Genomic DNA, 13,169 nt, shown 5'->3' on the forward strand with positions numbered 1-13,169 from the left:
TTGTTGTTGTATACTAAATGTACTCTATCTGACTTGCTACTGTACATGTATACGATACTTGTTTAAATAACTTCAAAAAATAAAAAAAGAGCAAGGTCATTGATCAAATTTGTCAAACTGTACTACATGCCTTACAAATCATGTTATTATCCAGATTAATCCATCCTAACACCTGTGGCACCCTGGACTAGGCTATATCAAGTCAAATGTATTAGTCACACCTACAAGATATGGTGACAATGTATAATTAAATGCTGTGTGACTGTCAAGTTTGTGCCTTCACTTCATACACTATTTTCCTTTATTTTTACAACATAAAACAATTAGCTTTATTGATCACAACAGAATAATACAGTTGTGTACAGCAAGGTTATTATAGTTAACGAAAACTAACCAAAAAACTAAAACTAGGTGTGAAAAAACATTTTAGTTACCTGAAATAAAAATAAAAACTAGACTTTACTAAAAAACGATAACTAACTAAAACTGTATTGTGTGTTTACAAAACTAACTAAAATAAACTACAATTATTGAGAAAATGTCCTTAGTTTTAGTATTTTTCATTTCATACATAAGCCTAGTATTTTGGGTGGATATGAAATCTATCCTCCATGTTCTTTAGCTATGCCCCTGCGCAGGAGTAACCTGACGTGGTCCAGATGGTTTGTTTCACACAGAGTGAACCAACGTGAGCTCACGAGATCAGGATGGTCTCACAAGGCTAGCACAGAAGAATAAAAAACTAAAACTAATCTTGAAACTTATAAAAACGAAACTAAAACTAAGCATTTTCAAAAAATAAAAACGAAACGAAACTAGCAAACCTGCTTTAAAACTAATCAAAACTAAACTGAAATTGAAAACAAAAAGTTAAAACGATATAAAAATAAAAACGAATGAAAAAAGCAAAACTATTATAACCTTGAGTATCAACTGCATTTTATTTCATGATTTCCATGGGGACTCGTATTGCGATGTCTAAAAGGTACATCCTCTCGCGAGAGCTGAACGTCATATTTGTGAAGGCAAACCTGTCGCTAATATTAGTAAGTTGCGACTGCAGTCCCCGGAACACTTCTGATATGACTTATATGGGATCTCTGGTCGAGTTGGAGCGGCCGAGACATCGCCCCTTTCTGATCGGGGTTAGCGGTGGGACAGCTAGTGGAAAGGTATTATAACTTAGTCTTCTGAATGTTTTATGCGGCAGCTAACGTTAGCTAGCAAGCTAGCTAGGTTACTATATAGTAAGGCTAGCTGGCTAGCTAACGTAGCTTGTAAAAGCTTGCTAGTCGCTGAACTGTCGAAGTCAGACAAGCCCCTGTCCAAAGCCCAAAACAAGAATTCAGAAATAAGGAATTAGTTTATAGTCTATTTGCATATAAGTAAGCTAGCTAGCTACTCTAGTAGTAAACCTAGCTCGCTAGCTTGCATAGCCTTGTCAAACTGTCATGGAGCCAATGTCAATTGCTACATTCCCTGTGTAGACAGTTCAGTCACGCTGTTGCGTGTGCTTCAGGGTAAGGCGTGAGTCATGGACAATTTATAAACTCATTGTTTAACTTTAGACTAATTTACCTTTCACTGTAAGGTGGTAGTTTGCAGAGCGTTTCTCCATCACTTACGTTGTCTATATGCAGTCAACAGTATGTGCCAAGATTATGGAGCTGTTGGGCCAGCACAAGGTGGACCACCGCCAGAGGAAGGTGGCTATCATCAGCCAGGACAGCTTCTACCGGGTCCTGACCCCTGATCAGAGGGCCAAAGCTCTGAAGGGCCAGTACAACTTTGATCACCCAGGTAGGTTACAGTACTTTAGTACATATTCAATGTAATAACATTTGAATAACATGTAATAACATTAATACCATTAGAAGTAGTAATATACCATTGTAATGACAATACAATAATAAATAGCTTTATATATATATATATATATATATATATATATATAAATATAACACCTTTATTTAGACAGGTAATCTCAGGGTCTCATTCTCTAGAGCGACCTGGTCAGGACAGAAAGAAGCATGCAAAATTACAGACAGACAGGGCATTCAATACCCAGACAAAATAGAACACAAATAAAATGCAAAAGGGCCTAAGTGAAAGACATTATACTAAGCACAAGAGCAAACCCCCACAGACACTCTCCAATTACCCTAAACGTAGTTTAGAATCCCCTAGGGGAATCAAGATGGACAGCTTCAGTTCCTGCTGTAGTGTGTTCCAGGTTGATGGGGCGGAGTAGGAGAAGGCCTTCTTCCTAAATTCTGAGGGGATAGTGACAGTGATGAAGTTCTGGGAGTATAGGCTTTGGCAGGACTGTTAATATGACATGTAAGTGGATACAGCGGGCAGCAATCCAAGCATGGATTTATAAAAATAAAAAAGGAGATATTATCTCCCCCTTTGAAACGACGCCAGTATGCAGACGTCATAAACTCAGTTTCTTCATACTGGCACCATTAAGAGAATAGAAATGAAGTATGTAGTATTCAGTGTAATCACAAAATATCTTGGTGGGTGTAGTTCTGGCCTGCTGTCTCAGTGGAAAGGCCTATAAAGTGCACCAATGTGTAGTTATAAGTATCCTTTCTTGGTCAAACTCTTTTGCAGACGCTTTTGACAATGAGCTGATGTACCAGACCCTGAAGGACATAGTAGAGGGGAGAGTTGTTGAGGTGCCCACGTACGACTTTGTCACTCACTCCAGGTGAGTCTGAGACACATTCCAGACTATTAGAATACAGAAATCTAAAATGATACCTTTCTGCATTCCACAAAAAAATACACTAATCACACACTCAGTTCATGTCAACACGCATGCCCAGAATGCACTAATTGCTTGCTTGTGTGTGTTCCACAGGCTGCAGGAGAAGATCACAGTGTACCCAGCCGATGTGGTTCTGCTCGAGGGGATTCTAGTGTTCTACCTGCAGGAAGTGAGGGACATGTTCCACATGAAGCTGTTTGTGGACACGGACTCTGACGTCAGGCTGTCACGCAGGGGTATGAATGGGCGCGCCGCACGCACACACAAACACACACACAAACACGCGCTCTCACCCACAAAAACCAGTGCGTCCGTGTCCTGACCGGCTGTGCTTCGCTTGCAGTGTTGCGCGACATGAAGAGAGGTAGAGACTTGGAGCAGATCCTGGGTCAGTACACGACGTTCGTCAAGCCGGCGTTCGAGGAGTTCTGTCTTCCTGTGAGTGTGACTGTGAGAAGAAACTGAGCTCACGTAGACATTCATTCACCGGGCTCTTAATGAGAACAGACTTGATCTTCACAGTCTCGGGTTAGTTTGGAAATGTTGAAACGTGTGTTCTGTTTGATTTTTCCCAGACCAAGAAGTATGCAGATGTCATCATTCCTCGAGGGGTTGACAACATGGGTAAGCTTTTTCTAGGCGTCTTGACACTTTCTACCTACAGTAGTACTGTCAGATCTATGAAAGGGAATGAATTAGGGAACAGTGTTCAGGAGTGGAAGATTACTAGATTGCCATACTCTCTTAACCATCCCCTTCATCTAAAAGCCGTTCTCTCTCTCTCCTCAGTGGCTATTAACTTGATTGTGCAGCACATTCAGGACATCCTGAACGGTGACATCTGTAAGTGGCAGCGTGGCTCCGTTAGCGCTCACAGCCGTGGCTTGAAGAGGGCCATCTCCGAGCAGGGGGACCTGGCCATCGGCACCTCCAACCCCCCAGGGAAGAGGATCCTACTGGAGCCCAGCAGCCGGCCACACTGATTGTGTGTGTGTGTGTGTGTGTGTATGTATATAAGTTAGAGTAAATGTCCTGTCTTATTGATGTGTGTGTGTGTGATGTCTGCATGTGCGATGCTGCTGCTGACGGTGTGAAGTGGGTGAAGTCCAGGGCGGCGGTCTGAGAGCCCTGCTGGCCCCGCCCCCCTAACTCACCGCCATCGTCTGCAGAGCACCTGGTCACCGAGGCCTGGACGACCATGAGTCTAAAACAGAACTGTTACCTAGAGGATCACCACAGTACAGACAGACAGATACACGAGGACACGTCATCTTCCTGGTATCATGTCTTCCATGTGACCTCTACCTCCAGTGGTTGGATCACCTCTGTCTCTGCTGTGGAGAGTGGAATGTAAGTGTGATAGGAGCTGTTTGTTTTTAATGTTATTTAAAATGTTTGTTTGGATTCTTTTGCTTTGCACTGATGTGTTTTATAACCGATTTGTCTTGCGGTTGGTTATCCCTCTTAGAAAAACTATTTATGTACAGTAGATGAATTCACACATGCACTAGATTCTGATGGATGGTCCTTGGCTGCTTGAAGTACACTTGTACTGAACTTGCTGAATTCAGATTGTTATGTATGTAGCACACCGAAAATACTGATTTTACACACTATCACTTTTTAATGTTTTTGCTTCAGTGCTAAATTTGTGTATATTTCAATGTTTGGAATGTTAACTGCTGCATCGTCCTTTTTTTGTTCGATACAATATCTTTTAAAGGTCAATTCATGCCCAAAAAAATGACTTTTTTAAGCGTTTTCCAATTATTACCACAATAAAATCATTTAAACCTTCACTATCAACAACTGGAGTTCTGAGTTGACGTGTACCATAACTTATGAATGGAAATCCAGCTACCTCCATCTCGCTCATCACACACTGATTAAAAATAGCATGATAGCCTTTTCTATATTGGAGAGGGACACTTCAGGCCTGTGTGTATACAAACAGAGCAGTTTTATTGGAGTTGGAGCACAGTGTGATGTACTGGTTGAGACAATTATTCCAAACGAATCAGAATGAAGAACTACAGCACAGAATGGACTGACAAACACAAGTCTCTAAGGACTGCCGTTAACGTTTTCACTCTCTCACACTTCACTTACACACACACACACACACACACTGATACACTTTCTCTCAGACACACACAAACACACGCACGCTTAACTAGAACATGATTCTGATTGCCTGAAGTTCTCTATACTCGAACATGGCACACAATGATTGAGAATGACATACATAGATCACAGCATCTTTAGTAATTCTCTTCTTGTGTTTTTGCTTTTTTAGTGCACATTTCTATGGCACTTTCAGAGAAGCTGGGCTCTTCTCATTTTTAGCATACACATCCTTTTCAAGAACAAAAGGAGCACTGTATATAATACATCATAACCATACATGATTCTTACACAGAAAAAAAGTCCCCAAACAAAATCTCTTTAGTAAGTCCAGCCCCTCACAGTCTGTCCCCGCCCACAGGCTCAGAGGCCCCTCCCCCTCGGCCACGCCCTCTCCTGGCCCGGTCTGAGTGTGACGTCACAGTTCCTGGCAGACCGGTCTGAAGCGCTAAGGGGGGCCGTGCTGAGGCGAGGGGTGGTCAGAGCCGGGAGAGGGGGGGGGGGGTGGGTTTAGGGGGGGCTGACCCCATGGGGCACACGCATGGGGCTGAGTGTTGGAGGGTGAAGGGCGAGGGGTGCGTCGGATGGGGTAACGGAGGAGCGGTTCACCTCAAACACGCGCGCGCACACACACACGTCATCCCCGCTCTGAGAGGGAGGGGACAGGGAGGAGCCTCCGGTTCCTTGGCCTCTCCCTCTCCTCTCCTGTGTTAGGGGCGTGTCCTCTCATCCCCTTCCCTCCTTGGCACCAGTGTCTCTCTCTCTCTCTCTGTCTCCCATAGTTATACAGAGTCTCTCTCCCCTGCCAGCTCCAGACCAGGGCAGAAGCACGGCAGAGCTGACAGATTATAATCCCAGTCCTAATCTCCCAGAGCAGCGGAGCTCCTGTAAACAGTCTTTCCTCCAATTACTCAGTCTGCTCTCCTCTGCCCCATTCTTCCCTCCTGCTAGGTCCATAGTGTATGTCTGTCCATCCGTCCGTCCGTCCGTCCGCGTGTCTGTAGTAAAGTGGGGTTAGTGTCTGAAGCACAGCGGGGGTTTGCGGCCCGGTCTGTAGACGCGGCCTGTGAGGGTCTAGGTCTTCTCCTCGCGTTCTGTCTTGCGCCGGGTGATGTTCCTGGGCTTGATCTTCAGGGACAGCTCCCACAGGGCCTCCTCCGCCAGGTGGTCGCTGAAGTCGTTGAAGAAGGAGACAATGTCGTCGTTGCGCTTCAGCTCGTAATGCCTGCGGGGTTCCGAACACAGAGCGGGGAGATTCAGGAGTTAGCAGGAAAAGAACCGTGGTTAGCATGACACACCTGGAGGCAGATAACTAGAGCAGAGATTATAGGTTCATCAGATTTCAAGACCAGGGATTAAAGGTTCATCAGATAACAAGACCAGGGATTATGGGTTCATTGGATAACAAGACTAGAGATTATAGGTTCATCGGATAACAAGACCAGAGATTAAAGGTTCATCAGATAACAAAACTAGAGATTACAGATTCGACAATTGGAGGAGAAATCTGATCTGGAAGGTTGGTGGGTAGGGATGTTCGGCTCAGATGATCTTGTAATGTGAGTGCTTTACAGATCCAATTTCAAACCTCCCGATCGGCTTACAGACCCAACGGAGCCACCCCGATAATATCAAGATCATGATATTTAGATTATTACGTCACTACTTTACAAGCGAGGCAGTGGTTTGTTGCTCCCTCGGGTCCGATAATATCCTGTAGTGTGTGATGAGCCGTTATTTTCAAATCTTGTAGTGTGTGCGTGTTTGAGACTCCTGAGAAGAACATCTGTTAAGATCCTCCTCATGTGCGTGATGCACCCTGATTTCGAAATCGGTTAGGGTTTTTAAAATCCTGTCGTATGAGCATAACACCCCTAGCGCCGTCACCACTCACACTTGCTGGAAGCGTCTCATGCTGTCTAGGATGTTGAACTGCTGCCAGCGCTTGGAGAAGTTGACCTTCCCCTCGATGAGGTCAGGGTTCCCCAGGTGGACGAACGTCAGGTCCTGCAGGATCAGACCTCTGGGAGAGGGGGAGGGAAGAGTGGAGAAATGGTTTTGATAAAAAAAAAAAAGGGAGAGAGCAAGGTACATAGGACGACACACACCTGATAACATTAACGGTCACGCAAACACACACACACACTTACAGGTATGGAATACATGGAGGCTCCACTTCAGCCAGAGCAGCTCTGTACGCTCGGAAGGACGACGAGCTGTCAATCAACGTGCAGTACTCCTCCAAGCCCTGAGAGAGGGATATAGGAAAAGAGAGAGAGAGAGAGAATGAGAGAGAGGACTGGTTGTACATCTACACTAAATGTGGCGGGCAGTGGTCGGGTCGATGGGCCGACCGTGCACTTCACCGCCTAGCCATCAGAGGGCGCTACAGAGGCGAAACAGCCATACCTCGAAGAGGGAAGGTCAAAGAGATGCGGTTTGGACTGTCAGAAAGGTCTCGACTTAATGATGGTTAAAAGATCTAACCAGTGTCCTTCATTTCATTCATTGTTGTTCTTCTTGGGACAGTGAGAGCTGAATTGTTGTCCATGGGGGTGTAGTGGAGGGTGAACCCAAATAAACTCAGTTTACAAACCTTTTTAAAATGAGGCTGAGAGTTTACTCACTTGTTTTCTGATTAACTGTATTAATCGATGAGGGGAATCAAGGTGTGTAAACTGTACTTGACAGAGTTTACCCACCTCTGTATTTACCACTACACCCCTGGTTGTCCCCCAAGCAAGCGTCTTCTTCGTCTAAGTGTATAACTGGAGGGTGGTAGGAGTCATTATATTTCTCCATTTGATTAATTCACTGTAGCAGCATATTTGATTAATTCACTCTAGAAGCATCCATCGTGCAAGGGTGATAACACTGAACCCGGAATTGAATGGTATTGTTAGCAATAAAGGTTGGCATTTTAGCAGGAGCAAGAGGGATAATATTGACTGGATCATTACCCTTTAATATTTATACCATTAATATTTATTTTTTCAAAAACTCATTTATTAAGACAGACAGACAGACAGACAGACATGTATGATAGGGTATGTTGCACTAGTAGCCCTAATGCAGTGAAGCTCATCTCATGAATGTTTGACTCCCTGACACCTGAGTGCTTCGATGTCGAGATGGTGCGGTGAACCACGGCGTCACGTCACACACACGGCACACGCCTCGGACACTGTGCTAGAACACGCAACCGCCCCCTCGCCGTCAGAGCGACGTTCAGGTCACGGCGTCACAGTAGACCGCTGGACAGCTGACACCTGGGTCATAGCGATCCCTCAGATGCTGCGGTGGCGGCGTGTCTCTCCGGCCCAGCCCCCCCCCCGCAGCGCTGTCACACAGACCCATAGACCACCGCTAAGCTAACTCCACACTGCTACCGGGTTCAACCTCAGACCCATAGACCACCGCTAAGCTAACTCCACACGGCTGCCGGGTTCAACCTCCGACCCGTAGACCACCGCTAAGCTAACTCCACACGGCTGTCGGGCTCAACCTCAGACCCGTAGACCACCGCTAAGCTAACGCCACACTGCTGCCGGGCTCACCTCAGAGGTCTGCTTCTGCCACTCCAGTCTGCGGATAGGGGCGGAGTCCAGGGCTGACAGGATGGCCAGGTACGAGTTGAAGTTGTTCAACTTCCGTAAGTGCTGTGGAGGGGGGCAGGAAAGAGAGGGTCAGGGTCAGAACAGAGTGGGCGGATCCATGACAAAACCACGTACAGAGACGTCATAACTTCATATGCTACCCGGAAGTACGGCTGTGCTGGGAGCCAAAGTGGAGCCAGGATTCCACTGAAGCGGCTCCCTGTGGTCTTAAGGGCCACGTGTAGCGCACCTGACACTTCCTGCTTTATACTTCCCTTGTCCACTTCCAGAATGTTACATTTATCAACGTCGTTATTAGTGAAGATAACGGCCAGCCGTGCTGAAATGAGCCGACCAACCTTCATGATCTTGATGAACTTGAGGAGTAGCTTCTCTCTGTCCTGGGCTTTCTCCTGCTGGATGATCAGAGAGCGCACCCTAGAGGACAGGAGGACACATGTTACTGGAAGGTGTGTGTGTGTGTGTGTGTGTGTGTGTGTGAGAGAGAGAGAGAGAGAAAAGTGTGTGTGATCTCATTCAGTGCAGATGGATGGTGGTGGAGGGTGTAGTAAGTAGAAGAACTGTGAGATATGGTCCTGGCGCAGAGCACTAACAACAACACATATCTCTGTGTACTACAATATTAGGGCTGTCAAATAAATATCCGGACTTCGACTCGATCTTGAAAGAACGGCAGCAATCACACAGCCTCCCGAGTCCCGCCCTTTCTTCTAACCATGCCAAAACACATTCCACGCTAGTATTTATTATTTTCAACAGGGCCAAAAAACCTTCAAACGTCCGTATACAGTATTGATCCATCTAGGTGGTGGGGAAATACCTTCTGTAAGATCCGAGTGCGTCTTCTCCTCAGCGAGGCAGGCAGCATTGTAAACAAGCACTGAGCCCGATCAAGTGGACCAGCGCTATCGGCTATTCTAGTCTTGTTTTCAGTTGGCCTGATAAAAGGACCCTATCTGCGTTAAATGTCACCCATGTTGACTGGGTATTACTTGGATACTTGAATGTGTGAGAGATGGACACAAAATATTAGTTCACTTCACCTTCTGTGCTCAAGTGGTACTGACCCGTGTGTCATTATGCAAAATTATAAATTAAAGGCCTACCAATAATCGAATATATTCGATTTTCGGAAAATATTTACATCCACTATCATTTCTGAGCTCAGTTGACAGCCCTACAGTGTATTCAGATCAAGTATTCGCCTTATTCACCTGGCAGCCATATTGGTCAGTCTGGGGTGCGGATGCGGAAGTGCCCGTTGACTTCAATGTTAAAAGTTCGCTGTAAAAACACCATTTCAAGAACCGAAAGTCAAAATAACAGGCTGAATACACTATCGGGGTTACAAACTCATCATTACCAGACTTGCATTTGGAAATACATGGAGGTGAATGAGCCATAGTTAGCCGTCAGCTGCATTCACTCCCATGTATTTCCAAACGCGAAAACAACGGCAGTGAAAAACAATCGGAGTCTGGTAATGATGAGTTTGTAACCCCGATAGTGTATTCAGCCTGTTATTTTGACTATTTCGGTTCTTGAAATGGTGTTTTTACAGCGAACTTTTAACATTGAAGGCAACGGGCACTTCCGCATCCGCACCCTTAAATACGTCAGACTGACCAATATGGCAGCTGAGGTGAATAAGTGAAAATAAATCGAGTATGTCTGAGAGAGTCATGAGCAGAGTGCAGCTGGGTGTATGAGGGCGGGGCTCAGCGCTCACCAGTAGCTCATGTTGTTAAAGTGCTCGGTGAACTGGGTTAGGTTGGGACTCTTCTCCTCATTCTGCTCCTTGGCCCACAGTAGGACCTCAGGGATCTGGGAGGAAGTGATGATGGAAGAGAGAGAGAGAGAGAGAGAGAGAAGGAGAGGGAGAGAGAGAGAGGGAGGGAGAGAGAGAGAGGGAGAGGGAGGAATGGAGGGAGGGAGGGAAGAAAAAGAAGAGAAATACATGGCTCAATGTCATGCCTAGGTAGGGGGTGGCCATGGCCGATGATCGTAGGGTCGGCGGTTCGAATCCCGGCTCCTCCTGTCCACACGTTGAAGTGTCCATGGGCAAGACACTGAACCGCAAAATCGCTCGGTGAATGAGAGGCCATTGTAAAGCTCTCTGGATAAAAACACTATATAAGTGCAGTCCATTTCCCATTTAGCAGATAGATAAAAGGGGAAACGCCCTAGCCTGGCGTTGCCATCCTGATCACATGAGCTCATTCTATTTCACTCCCTATCTCAGTCTGGTCATCCAACCATTAGTCAAACTGAGTCCCACTCAACCCGATATTGGTCAGGCCAATCACAACCGTCCACAGTATCTAATAAGATAAGATAAGACTTTATTGATCGTTTTAGCATTGAAAATTACAGAAAGGTTGGAAAGAAGAGAAACACTGGATAAAGAGTAACAAAAAAAGACACTAGATTAGGGGGGGGCATAAAAAGGGATTTCAGGGACTAAGTGCATCCATATGTACAGTAACTGTGCAGTCTAGAATAGAATAAGATATATATGTACCCGCACACCACTGCACAGCTCCGTATAATATGGGGCAGGTTTGATACAACGGCTGTACCCACTTGATATGATGTGATGACTAACCCACCAGTGTTTCCCCTACCATTGCCTTGGAGGGGCGGGCCGTCCAAAAAGCCAAAATTAGCGGACTTTTAGGTATCACTTCACTCGCTATCATTTTTAGCATAAGTCAATGGAGTTTAACATAGCAAACATTAGCATCGTGGCTAGCAGACATTTTCTGACAGAGATGATGAAAAGGGCATACATTGTAATACATTACATTTTTCACATTTAAGATATGCATTTTCAGCACTGCTTTTGCGATTTCCTTTTAGCTGTTCACACATTCATACATTTTCTGCAGGAAATGTATTTTTTTGTAGTAATATTTGTATTTTTAGGAAAATAAATATTGTTAATATTTATTTACCTAAGTTATGTACACTCGTTTCATTTCAGCTCAGTGTAGAGAAATGCACCGATAAACGCCTTACTGTGTGGGCACTTCTATGACGACACTGTTGACACCATGTATCCGTGACACGCTCCGCCCCACGGTAGTGGGGCGGACACTAGTAGTTTCGGGAGGCCACCACCCATCCTGAAAAAAATCCTAGGGCTCTGATTGGTTGTAGGTCTAATTGCGTCCAGAGGCATTTTGGTCTGACCGGTGATAAGGCCCCTTGGAAATCAAAAAATATTTCCAGACCCCTTCACTTTAAAAAAAAAAAAAAAGTTTTATCAGTCACTAAGACCCTAGTCTCGCGTAGCCAGACCTATCTCCACACTTCGTTTACGCTGTGCCAGCGCCGGAGACAGGTCTGGCTGGACATATTACCATTCTGTAATAGGGGGGGAAAACGCAGTATTTCTTAAAACTAAACCAATCACAGTCGTCTTGGGCGGAGCCAGCCCCGGACGCAGCGACGGTGCTCTTGCAAAATAGTCTGGATCGAATCTGATTGGTGCCGAGAGAATCTCTCGGCCCGAATCAGATGAATTTACGTCACCACAGATTGGGCAGTGTGACAACGAATGACAAGGTTTATTGCCAAAACCTACATCCGTTGAGTCAGAATACTAAGACCCGAACAGGGGCAGGTTCTTCTTCTCTCCTACCTCAATCTTGTAGAAGAGCTCAGCGTCCAGGAGAGTCAGCTGGTCAGCGATCTCATGACTGCGGAAGTCGTGCAAGGTTCCAGGCCTGGGGGAACACACACACACACACACACACACACACACACACAGACACACACACACACACACACACACACACACACACACACACACACACACACACACACACACTAATGTTTGAGGGTATAAAGCAGTAGGAGTGCATCTCAGTAGCTTAGCATGTTCATGTTTATTTTGGATCCCATTAGATCCCCGCAGAACACCGCTAATCCTCCTGGTGCCTACAAGGCCCGCCCCTCGGCCCCACCCGCGACCTCTGACCCCTGACCCCCGCCGCGACCCCTACCTGGCGGAGACGCCCCTGGCGGCGAGGGGTTTGAGGGAGTTAGTGTATCTCATCAGCTTCTTCTGCTCCACCTTGTCCAGGATGTTCTTGCGGAGAACGCGCGCCAGGCTGAGCTCGCCGTTGCAGACCAGCCTGAAGACCAGGTCCATGAGCTGCTTCAGGATGTCCTCCGTCAGCTCCACCAGACTGGACGAGGACGGAGGAGGAGAGAGGAGGAGGAGAGAAGGAGAGGAAGAGGAGAGAGGGGACAGGAGGAGGAGAGGAGGAGGAGAGAGGGGACAGGAGGAGGAGAGAAGGAGAGGAAGAGGAGAGAGGGGACAGGAGGAGGAGAGAGGGGACAGGAGGAGGAGAGAAGGAGAGGAGGAGGAGAGAGGGGACAGGAGGAGGAGAGAGGGGACAGGAGGAGGAGAGAGGGAGAGGAGGAGGAGAGAAGGAGAGGAGGAGGAGAGAGGGGACAGGAGGAGGAGAGGAGGAGGAGAGAGGGGACAGGAGGAGGAGAGAGGGAGAGGAGGAGGAGAGAAGGAGAGGAGGAGGAGAGAGGGGACAGGAGGAGGAGAGAAGGAGAGGAGGAGGAGAGAGGGGACAGGAGGAGGAGAGAGGGGACAGGAGGAGGAGAGAGGGAGAGGAGGAGGAGAGAAGGAGAGG

The 13,169-nt window shown here is 46.5% G+C and overlaps 2 protein-coding genes across 2 annotated transcripts in view; one reads left to right on the forward strand and one right to left on the reverse strand.

The window, feature by feature from the left end:
- Nucleotides 1–1,052: 1,052 nt before the first annotated feature.
- On the forward strand, nt 1,053–4,563 carry uck1 (uridine-cytidine kinase 1). Its single transcript, XM_084441659.1, has 7 exons — nt 1,053–1,172; nt 1,641–1,800; nt 2,620–2,716; nt 2,870–3,012; nt 3,120–3,214; nt 3,352–3,400; nt 3,566–4,563. The coding sequence occupies exons 1-7, from the start codon at nt 1,083–1,085 to the stop codon at nt 3,757–3,759; spliced, it is 828 nt and encodes a 275-aa protein (XP_084297785.1). The 5' UTR covers nt 1,053–1,082; the 3' UTR covers nt 3,760–4,563.
- A 268-nt stretch (nt 4,564–4,831) lies between these two features.
- Nucleotides 4,832–13,169, reverse strand: part of rapgef1b (Rap guanine nucleotide exchange factor (GEF) 1b) — a 53,755-nt gene continuing 45,417 nt past the window's right edge. The window contains 8 exon segments of the mRNA XM_084442636.1: nt 4,832–6,125; nt 6,795–6,923; nt 7,051–7,148; nt 8,458–8,559; nt 8,856–8,934; nt 10,247–10,341; nt 12,161–12,245; nt 12,525–12,710. Coding sequence (XP_084298762.1) covers nt 5,975–6,125; nt 6,795–6,923; nt 7,051–7,148; nt 8,458–8,559; nt 8,856–8,934; nt 10,247–10,341; nt 12,161–12,245; nt 12,525–12,710 — 925 coding nt within the window. The 3' untranslated portion in view covers nt 4,832–5,974.

This window comes from Borostomias antarcticus, assembly GCF_949987555.1.
Source record: "Borostomias antarcticus genome assembly, chromosome: 8".
Lineage (NCBI taxonomy): Eukaryota > Metazoa > Chordata > Actinopteri > Stomiiformes > Stomiidae > Borostomias > Borostomias antarcticus.